This window comes from Aptenodytes forsteri, unplaced genomic scaffold, assembly GCF_000699145.1.
Source record: "Aptenodytes forsteri isolate BGI_AS27 unplaced genomic scaffold, ASM69914v1 Scaffold486, whole genome shotgun sequence".
NCBI lineage: Eukaryota > Metazoa > Chordata > Aves > Sphenisciformes > Spheniscidae > Aptenodytes > Aptenodytes forsteri.
In genome coordinates, this window is record NW_008795717.1 from 1,059,780 (window position 1) to 1,078,154 (window position 18,375).

Genomic DNA, 18,375 nt, shown 5'->3' on the forward strand with positions numbered 1-18,375 from the left:
CCCAACTGTGCCCATCTACTACTGGGACAGTAACTCGGATTCTTGAACGCAAATCAGTCTGGGTTTTTTGTTGGGTTTTTTTTTTTTGGTTATGAATTGTCTACATGTGTAAGGCAGTGAGCACAATGGGTGTTAGTAGTAAAGGCTTGAACCTGATTCCCTCATATAGTCATTTGGTGGTTGCTAAGTGACTTTATTCCAGAATGACAATACTGCTTTGTAAGTAGAAACCTTCTTCTACAAGAAATTCACTTATGTGGACAGGCACGTCCACACAGACCTGCCGTGGCACTTGATATTGGGAAGAGCCTATGCCAGTCAGGTTCCCTGTATGCACCAGCCCTCAAGCTTACTATCCATCCAGTGAAGCGCATCGCTGTTTGATTCCTTACTATCCCCCCTTCCAAAGTTGCATCACGAGCTTCACTGTGGTGAATTCTTATCTAAACTAAAAATGATTGCTGTATCCTCCTTTGCAGAGGATGAGTGCTGACAGACCAAGCTGTAGAGACTTAGCTTGTGTCGTATGCTTCCTTAGAGGTATTCTATTTTTTTAAGACCGCACCTATCATTGCTAATACCATAGGAGCCTACCTGTATATGTGCCTGAGACTGCCAAGGCTATCTTCACCACTGTCATGAGGCATGATCCCAGCAGGGTTTGACAGCATGGTACTGACTGGTGGGCTTTTGTGAAGCACAGACACTGTCTGGGGGTAGCTGTGACAAGACCCACCTCCAGTCTCATCAGCTGAACAGTTACAAGTTACAGCCTGGCAAACTACAGAAAATAAGAGCAGTGGTTCAACATTTTGCGTGTAAAGTTGTAAGTGGTGGGGGTTCAGTGCCCACTTTCTGGGCAGCTGACCCTCCTTCCCATAGGACAGCAGCCCACACAGGCAGGTTGGAGCCTTGAAAGAACCTGGGAATCTTGGTGTAGGCATGGCCTGTCGCTCCCATTTGGATATGACAATGATAATGTCACTGGCCTTGTTTAATCACTTGCCCTTGCAGTCATGTACACTTTTACATTTGCAGTATATGCCACATTTATTTCGAGCCCCTTGTGGAAAGCCAGACTACTATAAAGAGACTGAAGTATGGATGAGAGTCAAGCTCATAGAGTTCATATTCATAGGAGAAGTTTTCATTATAACCTTGAGAGTCATCTTAACATGGCATTAACAATTAATTTCAGCATGAAAGTGCGCCTTCCCTGCCAATTTAACTAATGACACTCAAGCAATAGCTGAATGGCAATAGCTTGGATAGGTGGTTGCTGATTTTCTGTGAAGTGTCTTGCTTTACAGCCACCTCCGTTCTTACTGCACAGTTACAGGAGCAGAAATTGCAGTCAGGGCTTGTTCTGGTCCACTCAGAAGCCAGGACTGACCAAGCCATAGGAAAACTCAGTCATTTAGATTTCATCCTTCTCATTCCTGTACTGCAGCATCTACATGCCATGGCTAGACAGATGTAGTAAGTGGGTTCAGAGTACCCTCAGCCTCCATTGGGGTCAGCAGGATGTTAAACACTTTTTTAAGAAACTTGCCTTTTAATGAAAACATGTCCCTTATTTTCCCTGTATATTGCACACTTTCGTCAGGCTAGAGTTGTATCAGTAATTCAGATTTTCTTCTACAAAGCAAACTTGCATCACTTTGAACCCTCTTAGTTAAACCAGGAAAATACACTGTAGTGTTGACAGCGTTGACACTACATTCTCTGCAGAGACAGGCCTATTTAAGTCTGGTTTTAATACTAATCAGTTAGAAGTGGCATACAAAAGTTAGCATAAGTTTATGTTAATTCAAATGCACACCTTTAAGCTGATAAGACTACTGTTTTCCATCTCTGTTGAGTGAAGTGAAGGAGGGGAGTTAGAGTTTGGCTATGTCTAAATGTGGAGATTTAACCCCAAGAAGGGGAGATCGCATTTCAGTTTTCTGCAAGGGGCCTATCAGAAGTCACAAGTTCACAGTTTATGAAGTCCCTTCAGGAGGGGCTTCCTGGGAACACACCAGCAGCCGTGTCCTCCAGCCACGCTCACACCTCTCAGAGTGCTCTGGGCTTTCTGATGGAGCACAGAAGTGAGGTTCTTGGGCAGTAGTCTCCTACAGACAATGACTTTCAGTCTAAACCCGAGGGTGAACTGAGCTTGTGACAGAAGCTACTGGAGATTCTCACATTGTAAGGTCAAAAACTATTACTCTTGTTGGGAATGCCTTTGCTGTAGTTAAGTCACTCCTGCTTTTGCCCACTTCTCTAAAGTACAATTTGGAAGATAAAGCTTCATCCTTAATTCTTAAATTCCCATCATTAAAGTGTTTGGCCAGTTTTCTGATGTCAAAGTGGTTGTGAGGTGTTTGTAGGATGTGCATGTGAACAGGCAGAGGTTGAATTTGTTTCCCTTTTCTTAGTCATTGCCCTACATGAGCAATAACAGTGAGGAAAAGTCACAGGAGGATCAGAGGCAGGTTTCTTTAGCAAGATAAATGGAAGAGTGCTTTCTACCATTGTGGTGGAGCAGGAAAAGAACAACATTTGAAGCTAATACTGGAAATACCTGTCTTTTTGGTGGGGATGGGGAGATGGAGCAGGAGAACAGGACAGGAAAAAAAAAAAAAAGACATTTTTTAATACAACAGACTTTAGCTTGCAAAGTCTTCATCTATCAAACTGTCTCTGGGCCATCCATTACATACTCTTTGTGATTTGTGTGCTCTTTTCTACAACCATATGAGGGATATGAACTTTTTGGATCCTCCTTCCCCTTACACGTTTTTATTGCCAAAGAGAGAGCTTGGCCTCGTCTTTCTGTGTTACTTTTACAACCTCACAGCACAACTGTTTGCAGCATCACAGTCTCAGGTTTCTGCTCTTCTTCTGCCTGATCTCCCACTTGACATTTGGGTACAAGACAGGAGCAACATACAACTGTTGTATTGTGCGATCTGGCAATCTCTTTCCTCAGCCCCAGCTTGAATTTACTGAGCTGAACAAACAGTTGTCTGTCAAGAGGTTTCTCCACATAGAAACATTGGCTTTACTGTACCAGTTTACCATCCTGCTCCCAACAGCAGCCAACATTCACGGAAAGAAAACTCTTTCCCTCAATAACCTGGACACGGATTACCATATAGGGATGAGCAGGACAGCTCCATCTCAGGATCAATGCTCCCCCCATCCTCAGAGCCATTTAACCCTTTAATCATGAGACTTGGTTACTTTTTTCTTGTAGTTTTGTCTGCTAAAATAAGTATGTCATGGAATTAGATAGATATTGAGGCTGGATTGTGTCTCAACACAGCAGTAATCCTACTGTAGCATTTTTTTTTCCTCAGTGTGCTGTCTGTTGTTTTCCCAATGTATTTTTTTGCCACAGAAAAGGCTTTCAGCAAGAATACAGGAGCTGATTTGATAAGGTCCAGCCATATGTCTTCCCTCTCCTTTGCACCAGCTTTATTTTTCCTCCCTCTCCATTTGTGTGATGAGAGCAAGTTAGCCAAGTAGTTCTCACCGTACTGCTGAAACAAATAACAGTATCAGCCAGCCTGATGAGCTTCATGTACCAGTTAGCCCGAAGGTCCATTTGGCTTGTCCAGAAAGCTCTGCCTGTTGCACAGTATAGGATGTGGTTAAAATGCAATTAGAGTTCATCTCCATGGCAAGCCTAAACCAAGTCAGGATGTAGGAGTTCTCTCCCAATCTTTTTTATTTTCCGTACAAGTGAACAGCCATTAACCTTTGTGATTTCTTGGTTCTAGCTACAGTTTAAACAACTCCAGGTGCCCCAAAGTAGTGTTGTCTTCTGAGAGACTTACTGGCCTCAGGCGAGGAGGATGATCACAGACAGTAGGCTGAAGGTCCATGGGGCCTTCTGGGCCTCTCCCTCTTTCCTCCCCATCCTCGTCTGCTCCACCAGCGTAGTCTTGCCACCTTCTTTGTGCTGGCTTTAGCATTCAGTAGATCTTCCTGCAGGCAGGTTCAGCTCTCAAATAGCAGAAAGCCAGCTGGTGTTTTCTGCAGGGTTTGTTTTCTTGTGTGATTTAAGTCAGCTCACGGAGAGATCTAACAACAGAGCCAGCACAAGGTAAGCAGCAGGAGGAAGGGAGGATAAAACGGAAGGGAGATCAGAACCTTCTTCTCGCAGCAGCTATGGCCAGCTGAATTTTACCAGTTCATCATTTTGATACTGTGAGCATCACCACATTAGCTATCCTAACCAGACTTCAGGTGTGCTTTCGGAAACCAGAGTACCAGAGAACTTCTAGAAAAGTTCTGTTCATTAGTCTCAGTTGTGAACAGCTGCTGTTTGCTTCACTGTGAACAAATGCAGCTGAAGCACAAATCACCTTGTAAAATAAAGGGGCCTGAACTTGGGAGAACTCTTCAGCTGGTAGAAATCACAGAACCATTTAAGTCAAATGATATCATGCTAGAGAAATTTTAGGCTAACCTACTCAGCAAGGGGTAAGGCCTCAGCTGATGTCAGAGGGAGTATGACAACGTTATTTTGGCATGATCTCTTCCTCTGTGAAGCCATGTTAGTTTCCAAGTCAGTCATCAGCCAGACCAAATGCATTTTATATAATGATCTTCAGTGCAAGATGTGGGTGGGTCTCGCAAAACATTTCCGTGGTTAAGAGAGGATTTTGGTAGTTGATACATGAAGAGGGCCAGCTCTGCTTCTGCGCCATGGGCCTCGCTTAAACTAAAGGGGTCTCAGATGCAGTGTGTGTTTTAGGAAATATTGCAGTGCAGGGGAATGTTATATTCTGAACAAAATAGGTCTTTAGCATATGTATGCCTATACTGTTAGCAGCATTATTTAGTCTAAGGGAGCACAGATGTAAGACCTCTCACTACTGCAACATCAGGACTTGTGTCTACCTTGGCCAAATGATACTAGAGAAGTCATTCATAATGGCTGGACAAGTGTCAAGATACTAGGAACCTAAGGTCCATAATGTTTAATTTATAGATCATTCTGAGATGGTATTTCAATGCTAAGGGATATATGTCTTGCTATCATATAGCCATTAGGAAGTATTTATATGCCGGTGTATATTCAGAAGGCTGTGTCTATAGACTTAAAGGATATTTGAAATGAAGACTCTATAATACATGCTTCCACTCACACAGTGTCTATTTGACGGTCACAGGGGATTCTTAATGATGATATTACAGTCTCCCCTTTTTTGTAACATTACCGAAGCAGTGCTGTAAGTGTGGGCAGTAAACAGAGCTTTTCAGCCAGAGAAGAGAAATTGAGTTTTACCATGCCAAGGAGGAGTGGCTGAGGTTTGGGCACTTTTGCCATGTGAAAGGAGGAGTTAAAACTAGAGCGAGGAGGCAAGCTTGCTGCTATCAGTGGGGTTTAAAGCCAGCAATTGCTGTTTATGGGAGAGATTTCTTCCTACTCCTCAAACCCCAAGTGCTCTGTCTCCTCTCCCGACCCTCTCCAGGGCTGTGCAGCTGCTTATTTTTCTTGTGCCTAGTGTCAACCCTGGCAGCCAAGCAGCCAAGCCGCGAGACTGAGTGGGCAGGCAGCCTCCAAGGCTTTACTCTAGCTCTGCCGACCTCGGGACTGTACAATACATGGCTGTTATTAGCAGGGCGTGAAACTGCTGCCTCTTGCACACGTAGGGCAGTGCTTATGGGGGACATTTTGAGAGCCAGCTAAGTACTCTACACCTTATCACTACCTTGTGCATAACTATAAAAATCCCTCTAGAAGCATTAACTGCAGGAAGAAGGTTGTAGCCATGCCTCTCCATTTGAAAGTACAGTTTGCCCTAATTCCCGGCTAATTACGTAGTTCAGTCTTGCCCAGCAGTACAGCTGAGAAAATGGTGGGACATGGAAATGCCTGCTTTCAGGAGCCCTACCACATTGCTGGACCCGTTCACCATCTTCCCACTTTGGCTAGGTTGTTTGATACCACATCGCCTTAAAGCCTCTCAGTCCCAGCTCTCTCCACAACTAAATCCCTTTACCTTCAGATTGTACAAAGTTCAACCATCTGAGTTCTCTTTAAAAAAAAAGTACATGTGTGTGTTAGGGGAAAATGATGTTTCCTTGTGCTACAGAGACATAGTTACTTTCTAAGTAAGCTTATTTTAGCCAAAAGGCAGGAAATTGCAGCATCCCCAAACAATTAAGGTACCAGCCCTGACTCAACTCCCCTATTCAATCTCCCACACTTTTAAAGTTGCTGGGCCTCAGCAACATCCATGTGCTTTCTTGCCATCGCTCACTAGCCAACACACACCCTGTGGAGAGTCCCCCCCATATGACTGCTCCTTTGAAGGCCTTCTGACAGCCAAGGAAGTGATTTAGTCTTCATGGAGTCATTCACACCATCCAGACTGGCCTCAGACAAGTGATTTACACTTAGAAAACAACCATCCACCAGTCCCTCCCCATCCCACAACCGAGTCCCTCTCTCAGTTTCTCCATCCTTCCTGAAAATACATGTAACAGGTTTGACCTTCCTGGAGGATGCTACTTTCTGTATTGTCTTTACCACACTTCTGTGGAGGTGTCTCTTTTCCCAGTGGAGAAGCTCCTTTTAATAGCATTTTCTAGCATTGCCTCTTCTTGGGTTTTCACCAGTTTCACAGGCTGCTATTTACTCTAGATGGGCTCTACTATATTCCAAATTCATTACACTCGCTAAGAGTTATCAGGTAGTCTTTGACCTGTAGTCTCTATTGTCCTATTAAAGATGGTCTCTACTGGCCTAATAATGGTAGATTATTTAGTTGCTGCTCCTCTGTCAGTCAGAGAGACCCCTCCAGAACCTCATATTTTTTTACCGTGCAATCTGTGGAGAAAGATACCCAGGGTGTAAATCATTTGTGGTTAAAAACAAAAAAACCCTGAGTGCCTATGCTCAAATTCCTAAAGGTCTCCCATGTGAAACTTGAAAGAAGGCAAACTGATTGAGGTAATCTGCACACAGAGCTTATACATTTAACTAAATTGTGCTGCCAATCATCAGCTGGTCCGTGATACCTAACAGTGTGCACGCTCATAGCTCTCAGCAGAGGTGAGGAGGTGCAGTAAGCCTAAATCTTTTCTAGTGGTGTTTAAAGCTAATGCTTTTTATTTCCTATTTGCAGTGGCCTGAGACACAGTTGCCACAGTTGCACTGATGCATGCCAGCTCATTGAATTATTGCAACTCAGCCATATACCTAAATTTGCTAATAGACAAGTGTAGCTTTTGAAGATGAGTTTTTAAGTGGCTGTAGGAGCCAAGCAGAATTTTCAAGAATTTTCAGTTTTCTTGTTGAAACAAACAGAGATTTAGTGGTCTAAAATACTTGGGTGGTTGGGTTTTTTTGCAAATTCCACCAGCCTACTAAATACCTCTGCAAGTCTGAGCAGCTCAGTCAGTTTAGAGTATGGGATGGGGCCCTTGATCACTTGGGACTTTTCTTGTGAAGATCTCAAGATGCAGATCTGAGTTCTTCTCATTTGAGGAATATTTATATTCAAGCTTAGCCTGAATCCATTCTAAAAATTAAGTGAACAACAAAAAACAAATCTGCACTTGAATCCTACCTCTTCTCAGAGTCTGAAGCTCTGTTGTTAGTCCAATAATTTGCCACTCAGGCATCTTGGGCTGAATTTTTTTGTGCTTTCTTGTTTTTGCGAAGGAGGGGGGTACCCTTGTGTGTGGGGAAGTAATGATAGCCAATAGAAAATAACCAAACCCATTAGGTTCGACTAGAATTTACTTGCTAGCTGCACTGAGGTGAATGTGCAGCCCTGGCACAGTGCGATGCACATTGCATGCGCAATTCCAGTCAGCTGCCAAGGAGCCATCAGCTCCTTGAAACTATTCCAGGGACCACTGTAGAGAAGATATTAGGGGTCTGCCATCCCCATCAGTAAGAGTTGTATTTATATTACTTGGAAATTTTCTAGAGCGTAGTTACAGCAGTATACTACTGATTAAAAATAACATCACATGTTGCAAATAATGAGGTGAAAGTAAAGTTTAGGGTAAATCATATCTCTGCAGAACTGTAAATATTAGCTGTAAGTTGCTATAATTGGAGGGTGTCTGCACCGGGCTGCACGTTCAAGAATATGACAGAACCTGACATTGCCTTGCCTCTGCGGGAGCGCCATCCCTCCAGCTGACCCCAAGGAGGGCCACTCCTTCCAGGACTAGCAGTAGTGGCACAAGCAAAACCAAATGACTGACATTGGGACAGCGAATTCCCGCAGCACTCTCCCAGTGGGGCCGTACACCAACCAATCACCTCAGCAAACTTCCAGCACAGTCCAAAAGCTCTGGTTCAACAACAGACACACTCATCCTTCCTCTCTTCCCTTGGGTTTCTAATAAATTCCTGCCTTGGCCAAAAAGTGTCTCTTTTTTCCTTGACAAATATCAGCTAATTGAATGTTTTCCAATTTGAAACTGCTCCCACCAAGACAGACCTCTCTTGCAGATGAGGTGGGGCCAGCCTGAGCCCACCACAGGTGTTTAGCCCAGTACTGCCCACTGATGGTCATGGTGAATGATTCACTGCTGACCTAGGGAATCACATCACCTTTAGAGTGATTTTAATGAAGGACTGGATAGAAAGCAAGCATGGAGATCTTTAGGAAAAGCTGCTCTAAAACAGTGAATTCAGCATGAATTGTTGACATACACTATGCAGGTTTTGTTCTTAAAGTTATCACAGATTACATAGGATGATGAAAAAAAAATGTTAGTTTTTGGAATGCAGCAGTATTACCAACTCTGATCAACTGGTAAAATATGCCCTGGGGAGTCAGACCTAGAGGAATTGAAGGAAAAGGAAAATGAAAAAAAGACAGTTAAAGTTTTTGGTTTGTTTTTTTTTTTTAATTAAGATTCTTGCACTAAAAAATCATTTTCTATACAGTCTTTTATTGAAAGAGTTCGAGAATGAATTGCATGTGTGTCAAGGAACCACTTACATGGCCCTTACTACGCTATTACCTGAGCACCTCCCACATTATTAAAAGGCACAAACCAGTAGAGCAATATAATCTCTCTTCCCTTGTTCCTTATAAATGAAGTCTAGAAAAGGTTTTTTCTAATATGTGCATGTCTAAGAGACTAAGTGTGTGTGTGTGTGTGAAAAATTATTGATGGAAAGATGATCGAAGAACTGGTTTTGTGAATTTGTGAGAGGAAAGATGACAGAAATTACAGTGTTAGTCTGGGACTTTCAATTTCATGCTCTTCTACAGACCTCCCGCGTAGTCCAGGGGAAGTCACTTGTGCCCAGAGCCGTACAAGGGCTTAGCTGCAGCAGTGTTTGGCATTGCAGCGTTTAATTGCAGCCAGCTACCTGCTTGGTATCCACAGCTGTGGGGTAGGCGGCTGAGCTACGTATGTGACTTGGGGTGGGGGGACAGGGAAAGGAAGGCTTCTCTGCATCCATGTGCCAAGAAGGGACCTGTCCAGGCTGTTCATTGGCAAATGCACGTGGAGGAGAATTATTTTCTGTCCTGGTCCCAGCTGCGGGTACCTTATTCTGGGTGAGGGGGAGGAAGCTATCACTGAACAACAGTCGCATCCATGAATGAAAAAAACTGAAATTGGTTTCATTTTTTAAATTAAAACCCAGAAAAATTTCAAATGGGAATGGACATTTTTCTGTGAAAAATGTTAATGAAAATAAGTTTTTTCCAACCAAAAAATGTGACTGGCTCTTTCCTGTCACATTCCTCCTCTTGTAGATGTCACGGATGAGGTGACCATCGGGGTAGGTTTCAGCTAGAACAGAAACCTGCAATTTTTGCCAGATGTCATCTCTTCAAAACGCACTGCTTTGTTCTTTGTAGGACTGGTAGGGAGAGTCTATAGTAAGGGCACCGGCAAACTAAGCTCTGGTTTTAGAGACAGTACAGGTTTCAGAGATACTCTTTACAGTTTGAAAATGGGAAATACCATCAATAATGTTAATATCTCTAACAATTTCAGATGTGCTTATTAAATATGTTATTCATATCCCTTTTCAAAAAGCATTTTATATTCTCATACTGAACATGTCATCATCCCCACATAACACGTACCAACCCCAGACAGGAATAGAAAGACAGGCTGACAAGAATCCATTTTAGCACCTGGAAGCTAGATGCCTTTGGTTGCCTGCCCTTTAACCACTGTAGCAAGCCATCTCTCAGAGGTTGGTTTTGCGTTCAAAGTAAAATGCATCTATACGGCCATCTGAGGGATCTGGACAGTTGAGCTATAAAAACCCTGTTGTTTCTGACAGCAGCAGAACCCCCAGCTCTGTGCAATTGTCTTTCCATATTTCATAGTTGCCAGTTATTACGCTGTGCTGCACACACACACATTGCAAGCAGGAAGTAGGAGCAGCTTAGCTCTTGGCTTCCCCAGTCTCAAGAGACTGCCATGAAACTGAAAAACACTAAACTAAAACCTAAGTATCTGTTAGACCTTTAATTAGCGACCTAAGGAGTGTTTGCCAAGAGGAAATTTGAATTCAATTATCCAAATAGAAAGTATTTAACCTCTCAATAGCACTCAAGTAATTATAATACTTGGGGTTTTTTTCAGGAACCTTAAAAAATAAAACAAAAAGCAAATTAAAAAATGGTAGAAGGTGTCAATTTTATATCACATGGAGTATACAAAGGAAAGCTGTAATATTGCCCATGCTTTAGACCCCTCATGTTAGCCCAGAAAGAGGCAACCTCAAGCACGGAGAGCAGGTTGCAGGATTCTTGATTTCCCCACTGAAACAGCCAGCAACAGTATCAGGGCCAACAGTGGTAGTTTATGTGCATCAGTACAATAAACACACAACTAAGATCAGCAGGTCATGTCATGCAGCTTTTAATGTGATAAAGGTGCTCAGTGTCAGAAGGACTAGGACGCATCAGAAGAGGCTGTATATTCCAGTACATTTTGCAAACATCAGTTGATACCAGCCAAGCCATTTGCATTTCAGATTGCAGCAGCTGTTTCAGCCCTGATCCCAACTGTCCTTTCACTACACATCCACCCAAAAGTTTCCAGAATTAATCCTAAGGAAAAAAAGTCAATATTTTCTTGCTCCTCTCTTCACAGACTGTAGGTTGCTTTGGGATTATGTTTATCAGCTGCTTTCTGACAGCCGGTACGAAAATTTCATCCGATGGGAAGATAAGGAATCCAAAATATTTCGGATAGTGGATCCCAACGGGCTGGCCCGGCTGTGGGGAAACCACAAGGTAAGGAAGCAATGCAATTTTCCTCCTGCGGCACTTCACCTCTTGTAACATCACAGGATTCACTTATAAACAGGGGGAAAAGGAAGAAAGCATGTGCATATAAACTACTGCTGGAAAGTTGTAATCTTTCATTCTATGCACATTAGAAATATAAAGCATCCAGCCTCAAGCATTAAAACCTATCCTTCATATAGAGAACCTGTTGGTTTGGTTTAAAGGCATTTAGTTATAAATGCATTTAATTATAAAATTATGAGGAGTGCAAGAATTAACGGTCCTTCTCTCTCAAGGCATCTCATTTCTCCCTGAAACCTGATGCTAAGGATGTTCTGGTTAGATGTGGTCTAGAAGGAGCTGTATACTACATCTCGGCAGGAGCTTTCTGTCTGAGTTCCTGTCTGCACCAACGTTCAGATTTCACACACTGTCCTGTGACAGACACCAAATGCTGCAGGATTATGTATTTCCTTTTAAGAGGGTAATTCTACTTTGTTCTCTGGAAAGCAGTTACTGATCTTTGCAGTTTGGGGCTGAGTATGTACAGATATATCTATATGAGTATATGCGTATGAGTATATTCATATGAGTATATGAGTAGTCAGCATGGATTTACAAAAGGGAAATCATGCTTGACCACCCTGATACCTGTCTACGATGAAATTATTAGCTTGGTGGATGCAGAGAGAACAGTGGATGTAGCTTATCTTGACTTTAGAAAGGCTTTTGAGACTGTCTCCCATAATATTCTCATAGACAAACTAATGAAGTATGACCTAGACAAGAATACAGTGAGGTAGATTGAAAACTGGCTGAACTGCTGGGCTGAAAAGGTTGTGGTCAACGGCACAGAATCCAGTCGCTAGTGATGTTACCCTGGGGATTGATTCTGGAGCCAATACCGTTTAACATGTTCATTAATGACCTGGATGATGGGACAGAGTGCACCCTAAGCAAGTTTTCAGACAATACAAAACTGGGAGGAGTGGCTGATGGACCAGAGGGTTGTGCTGCCATTCAGAGGGACCTGGACATGGTGGAAAAATGGGCTAACAGGAATTTTATGAAACTTAACAAGTGGCAATGTAAAGTCCTCCACCTGGGCAGGAATGGCCTGGGGAGGTGTGAGACTTTACATTTCCCCTTGTTACGTTTCATGAGACCCCAGGTGTGGGACTATTGTACTAGGAAGGTGGTCAGACACTGGAGCAGGTTGCCCAGAGGAAACTGTGGAGTCTCCATTCTTGGAGATGTTCAAAACCCAACCGGACACAGTCCTGAGCAACTGTCTCTGGTTGACCCTGCTTTGAGCAGAGGGACTGGACTAGGTGATCTCCAGAGGTGCCTTTTCCAACCTCAACTATTCTGTGATTCTGTATTTGAGTATACATAGCCTATAATCTTGATAAGGTCAAGATTTTCTCATGTGACTCATTGCTTACAAGAACATCTGTCTTAGAGGTCTTGGGCTGCAACACTGAGAATGGAGAGTTCTGCCCTTACCCAACCTCCATGTTAATGATCAGGCCTTGCCATCATGTCTCATGTTGGGTGTCTAAAACTGAAGCTACTTCAGACCACTAGCCACTTGGGAAATGCAGTGGCCTTTTAGCATGTAAGAAATGGAAAAAGCACACATGGTATTTCAGGGGGCTTCCCAATGAGTGGAGTCTAGATTTTGCAAGGAAAACATTGTCATTGTTAGTGTTTAATTGCCACAGGAGCAACTTACGTGGCCTCCCTTAGCAGAGCTGTTGCGGTCAGGGCAAGCAGAGGAGATCTGCTCTTAGGAGGCATTTTAGGCAGATCAGTCTCATTTAATAAAGCCAGGTCAACACTACAGACTTCTGCCTAATCTTGGACTGACAGAGCTGTGCAAAGCCAAACTCCTAACATGGAGGCTCACAGAGCAAAAGCATGCTTCTACTAGTTTGGCATGTTTTGCCCATGGCAAGGCGGCTGGTTTATACTCGTGCAAACATGGCTTTGCCAGTATAGTTGTCTCTCTGCTGGGAGTTTCTTTGCCAGCATAGTAACCAGTGCTCCTCCTTGTACCAGAAAAATGCTCTTCATGTAGATGTAGCCTAAGGGACTGATCCTGCTATCCCAAGTCAGTACTATGAGGACTGCCCACATACAGCTCTGACAGTGCCCGTCACTTCCTTATGACACTCAGCTTCAGCAGGGCCATACCTCAGTCACCCTACAGTGCTCTGGCTATGGCCTTTGGGGTCAGCAGCTCCCAAAATGAAGGGGATCCTCTGTCATAGAAGCAGATGTGCAACCTAATGGGCTTCTTGATTTATACCTGTATAACAAGAGGAGAAACAGGCTGTCAATCTCCACAGTGCTCTGTAAGCATTAACTAGTTAATGGAGGGGAATCCCAGAGGAACAGCACTCTTAGGAGGGACTGCTGACAGATTCCGTCTATTAGCCGCTGTTCTTATGCTTTTACAAAAGATGGTTTCATTAAGAACAGGCCTGTCACATCCCACTTGGCATGAGCATCTCCCTCCATCTAAAGTCTCCTCTTGTGGTTGATGAAGCCTTTTGTTAGCTGTGATCCAAAAAACTGTAGACAAACCTCACTTGGAACTTTTGTTAGGCTTTCTTGCTTAAATTGTCCTCTGTGAAAAGAGACCCATAAAAATTTGGTGATGAGGGCTGGAGGGGCAGGATGGGCCTGCAAACAGCAGAAGAGTGGAACATGTAATTTCTTGAACTGACTTGGTTACTTTAGCTAGCTGTGATAGTTCTGCAACTCCTTTTGGGGCTTAGGAAGGTTTTAATGAGTCATCTCACCACGTTTTTCCTTTTTCTTTTGAAAAAAACAGAACAGAACAAATATGACTTATGAGAAAATGTCCAGAGCCCTACGCCACTACTACAAACTAAATATTATCCGGAAGGAGCCAGGACAAAGGCTTTTGTTCAGGTAATTTTTTCTTTTCGTTGCCATTCCTTTCTACAGACAATTAGATTTTGAAGATGGAGGATGGAATTGTGTGTGGAATACTTCATTGCCACAGCTATGACACAGGTGACAATGGGCATATCTTTGTAAAAGCTGTCTAGACCAGGGCTTCCCAGCTTTCAAGGCAACTGCACCAATTTACAAAAATACGGGCCTGTTTCAATGGTCAGTGGAGTCAATAGAAGTCTTTTCACTCACTTCAAGCAGGCTGCGCCATTGTTTAAGACCTTAGCTAAATGATTCATGATCTCAGCCAAGGTGCTGGAAAACCCACTCCAAATTCACTTCTCAGACACAGCTGCCGGTGAAAGCTAAGCAGGGATCAGGCAGTTCCTCAAGTGCATCAGCATCACAGAAGAGAAGTGCTGATGACCATGTCTTCAGCGGTGCTGCCTTCAAGGAAGGAGGGACCTGCAAGAGCTGTTCATAAAACCTAACGCATCGGATTGGATGATACAACCAAGAATTTAGGAAATAGTGCCCGAAACAGCGTAAAGCAGGGAGTTACTTGTACAAACTTGAGTGCGGCTGGCAGAGAGTGAGAGCACTCCAGTTCTTTTCAGACAAGACCAGTGAATCGTAGTGCGTACGTCTGACCCACAGAGCACTGAACTCAGACCAAAGACTGCTTTGATGTCAGTGGTCTGGATCTAGTAATGTGCTTGGAAATGATATCAATAGGAAGGCAGTCTTGGAGTTTGTTTTCTTAAATAGCTAACAGAACTGCATTAGCACGCAAACTATCTACAGCTGAAAAGGTTTCTGTGGAATGTCTTGTTTATGTCAGCTCTTAGAATAAGACTTAGATGGGGGAGAGAGTGAAGGGAAGAAGGAATCACAGGCAAAATCAACTGTGTGATTTTAATATTTTGCGGAAAGTTAAAACAAGGTTGCTCCATCAGCAGCAGTACCAATGAAGGCAGCCTGGATTGCTATGGCCTTGTGTGAAGACTGCGCTGCCCCGGGGGAATTCTGTGATGCTGAACAGTGAACGTGCTTATCTTGGAGCCTCTCCTTTGGTGGGGGCACAAACAAAACAGAAGTCCATCTCTTCTCAACCAGGCTGCCTATTTTCTCAAAACTGTAGAAACTTAAAACCCTTGGAGACCTCAGTTCCTCTGTCAGACTTGCCCAAAATTGACCAACAGATTCAAAGGTCACCAGGGAGCATAAAACATGAGCATATAAATCTCATTTCCTTCGGAAACTGGAAAAAAACAACAACAAAGCATTTTTTGCACAATTCCCAATAAAAACTTATTGATGTTGTTTTCTTAGACCTATTTATATCTGAAGAGAAAAAGAAGAACAGCTGCAAAAAATCAAGCCATTAATGTGCCTTTCTTGGCTATTTCTCGTAAGCACAGAAATAATAGGAAATGTGACTTTATAAGTAACGTGCAGGCAGTTGTCATCTGCAGATATGTGTACAGAGCTTTAAGTAAAATGGAGTCAGAGAAGGGATTTCTAATAGGTTGCCTGAGTGTCTTCTGCAACAAAAGAGGTCACAGATACTGTTTCTTCATTAGCTTGTAGTTCTGGGTTGGCTTTTTAAAATTTAATCAAATGCTATTACAAATACCCATGCTTTGAGTTTCTTGACATGACTTAAAAGACCAGAAAGAATACCCAAAGTACTGCAGTACAGTTCACATCAGCCCATTTCCCACATGGTTTAGGAAACAGAGCAGACGGAATGTAGGGAGGGCAGTGGGATCACTCTCTGTTTTGATTTCATCCTCACGCAAGATCAACAAGATGAGCACAGGGTTTAAATCAGGGCACAGTCTGGCCCATAGGCTTTGGTGCGTTTTCACTGTGTAGCCAGGGACTGATTTACCACTTCTGTATGCTAGTTTTTCACCACCGTAACACCATTTAGATCAGCAGTGTTCTTCCAGCATACAAATCGGAGTGACACAGCAGTGAGTCACGGGCCTTTTTTTTTTCCTAAATGCATATGTGCACATGATTTCCAAAATTAGAAGGGGTGGCAAAAGGTTAGTTCCAGGCTGTGCTATGCATTTGCTGAGAGACTCCAGATTTTTCAGACGGAAAGCCTTCAGCTTTATAACCTCAGAGGCAGAAGAGGAGGCAAGTCTTGCCCATGAGCTTCAGCAGTGATTTTTCTGGGTCAGTGATAGTAATGAGGTCAGTTGGTTTTGTTTTCACTGGAGCAAGGATACTGAGCATATCATCAACCTGAAATAAAATCAGCTCCTCTGATTAACACATTTTGTACTGCTGAATGTTAGCCAGCACATCGTTAATGAAAGACTGTGAAATTTTGTAACACTTCCAGCATAAACATCTTTCATCCTAATTTCTCCAGAAGTACTTATGAGTTAGGAAAGTGATTTGTGTTTAAACTAGGATTTCATCCTTCCTGTGCCACTCACTCTCTCTTCCTACACCATTAAATTCAGAAAGAAAAAGCAGAGCTTTTCCGTGCTGTCTCTGTGCAGTAGTACACAAAAGCATCCTGGCAAAGATCAAGACTGCAGACTTGATCTGCAGGCCAGTGGATGTCCTTTCCCATTTCCTACTGCTGCCATGCCTCCCCAGAGGCAGTTTCTGTTTCTAGCCCCCTACAGACTTACTGCATCAAGACATTAGTGCTGGGAGCCGTGGCATTCATTTACAGAGGATACTGCTTCATTACAATTACACTTGCTGCAATCACACAGGAAGAGACTGTCTTTGCTCACAGTTCCTTAGCCCAAAAGCTTTTTCTTTCAGGGCTTTTTCCATTTCCCAGAACTTGTTCTGACTTGGTCCTTGGCTTTTTCCACCACTGTTCCTTTGGTGTTTCATATTCCTCTTCACTCACCTACACACAAGCCTGCACAAACCAGTAGCCCTCCGCCTCTCCACGCCTTGCGAGTGCTTTTGCTTTGAAATGGGCTGGCCATAAAGGTTTTTAATGTTTCTGTCACCAGACACATAAATGAGTGTACCCATGGCATACTGTCATCTTACGTGACAACAGCAAACAATATGAGGGAGAAGAAGAAAATATCATTCTTTGGAAAAGACTATGGGGTTTGGTTCAGGTTTGGACTTTCAAGGAGCAGGGGAAAATGCCTGTGATTTTTTTGGTTTCCTTTCCAGGTATGGAGGAGGGAAGACACCAGTGGGCTGGGGAGAAGCTGGAAAATACTAAGTCGTTGGGAGGATACAGCAAAGATGATTTTTGGAAGCTGTAGAGCTCAGGGGCCTCAATGTTTTGATGAAGGTAAAAGCTGAGACCGCTGGGAAATCCACTTGTTTCTCTGTTTTGCAGGTTCATGAAGACCCCAGATGAGATTATGAGTGGCCGAACAGACCGCCTCGAGCACCTTGAATCCCAGGAACTGGATGAACAAATATACCAAGAAGATGAGTGCTGAAGGGAACTGGTGCACCGCCTCTGTGGGTCCATGGGAGAAACATCTGCCTGGATGGCTGGCACAGTTTGGGAGGGGAAGCAACAACACAGAAGCAGTACTTGGGGTCGCCGCTTAGCTTGAAGACCACGCAGGACCTGAAGCACCTTAACAAAACAAACTAACAGGCAGAAGTGGTGCTGGCAGAAAAGTAAAGGGGAGAAAGCCTGGACTTACGCACTACTTCACTGTTCCTACAAAGTCTCCCTTGAGTTCTTTCTTTCTTTTTGGTTTGTTTCAGTTTGGGGGGGGAGGGGTTGTTGTTTTTTTTCCCTAATAAACATGCAGTTTGACTTTCCGTATCTCACATAGGACAAGACATCAGATTATGCTTTTTTTTTTTGGAAGGCTTTCCTATGGAAATAGAGCGCTCTTATTTTCTGTGCAAGTCTCATGACATAACACCGCATAAAACAATAGCAACACAGAAGGGATTTGCTCAAAGGTTCCAGTTTGCTTGGATCAATTTACATGTGCTGCCACTGGGAAATGTGTTGAAGCTACCAAAAGAATTTACCACACATACCTGTCAAATGAAGAGGAGTCACCCTTCACGTGTGGGCTGGGGTATCATCCCAGCATAGCTTGGGCTCACAATGAGTCCTGAAGTGGCTATTAACTGCTGGAATATGGACCAAAACCAATCACCTAAGTGCTCCGGGGAGGAGAAAAATAAATGTGACAAACCTCTGCAATAGACTTGATGTTGACATTTTCCCTCCCTCTAGCAAAGAAGTGATAGA

At 43.4% G+C, this 18,375-nt stretch overlaps 1 protein-coding gene across 1 annotated transcript in view; it reads left to right on the forward strand.

Moving 5' to 3' along the window:
- Positions 1-17,957, forward strand: part of ETV6 (ETS variant 6) — a 176,666-nt gene extending 158,709 nt beyond the window's left edge. The window contains exons 6-8 of the mRNA XM_009283555.2: positions 11,092-11,234; positions 14,068-14,168; positions 17,491-17,957. Of these exons, the coding sequence (XP_009281830.1) occupies positions 11,092-11,234; positions 14,068-14,168; positions 17,491-17,596 (350 nt within the window). The 3' untranslated portion in view covers positions 17,597-17,957. The remainder of the gene's footprint in view (positions 1-11,091; positions 11,235-14,067; positions 14,169-17,490) is intronic.
- The last annotated feature ends 418 nt before the right edge of the window (positions 17,958-18,375 follow it).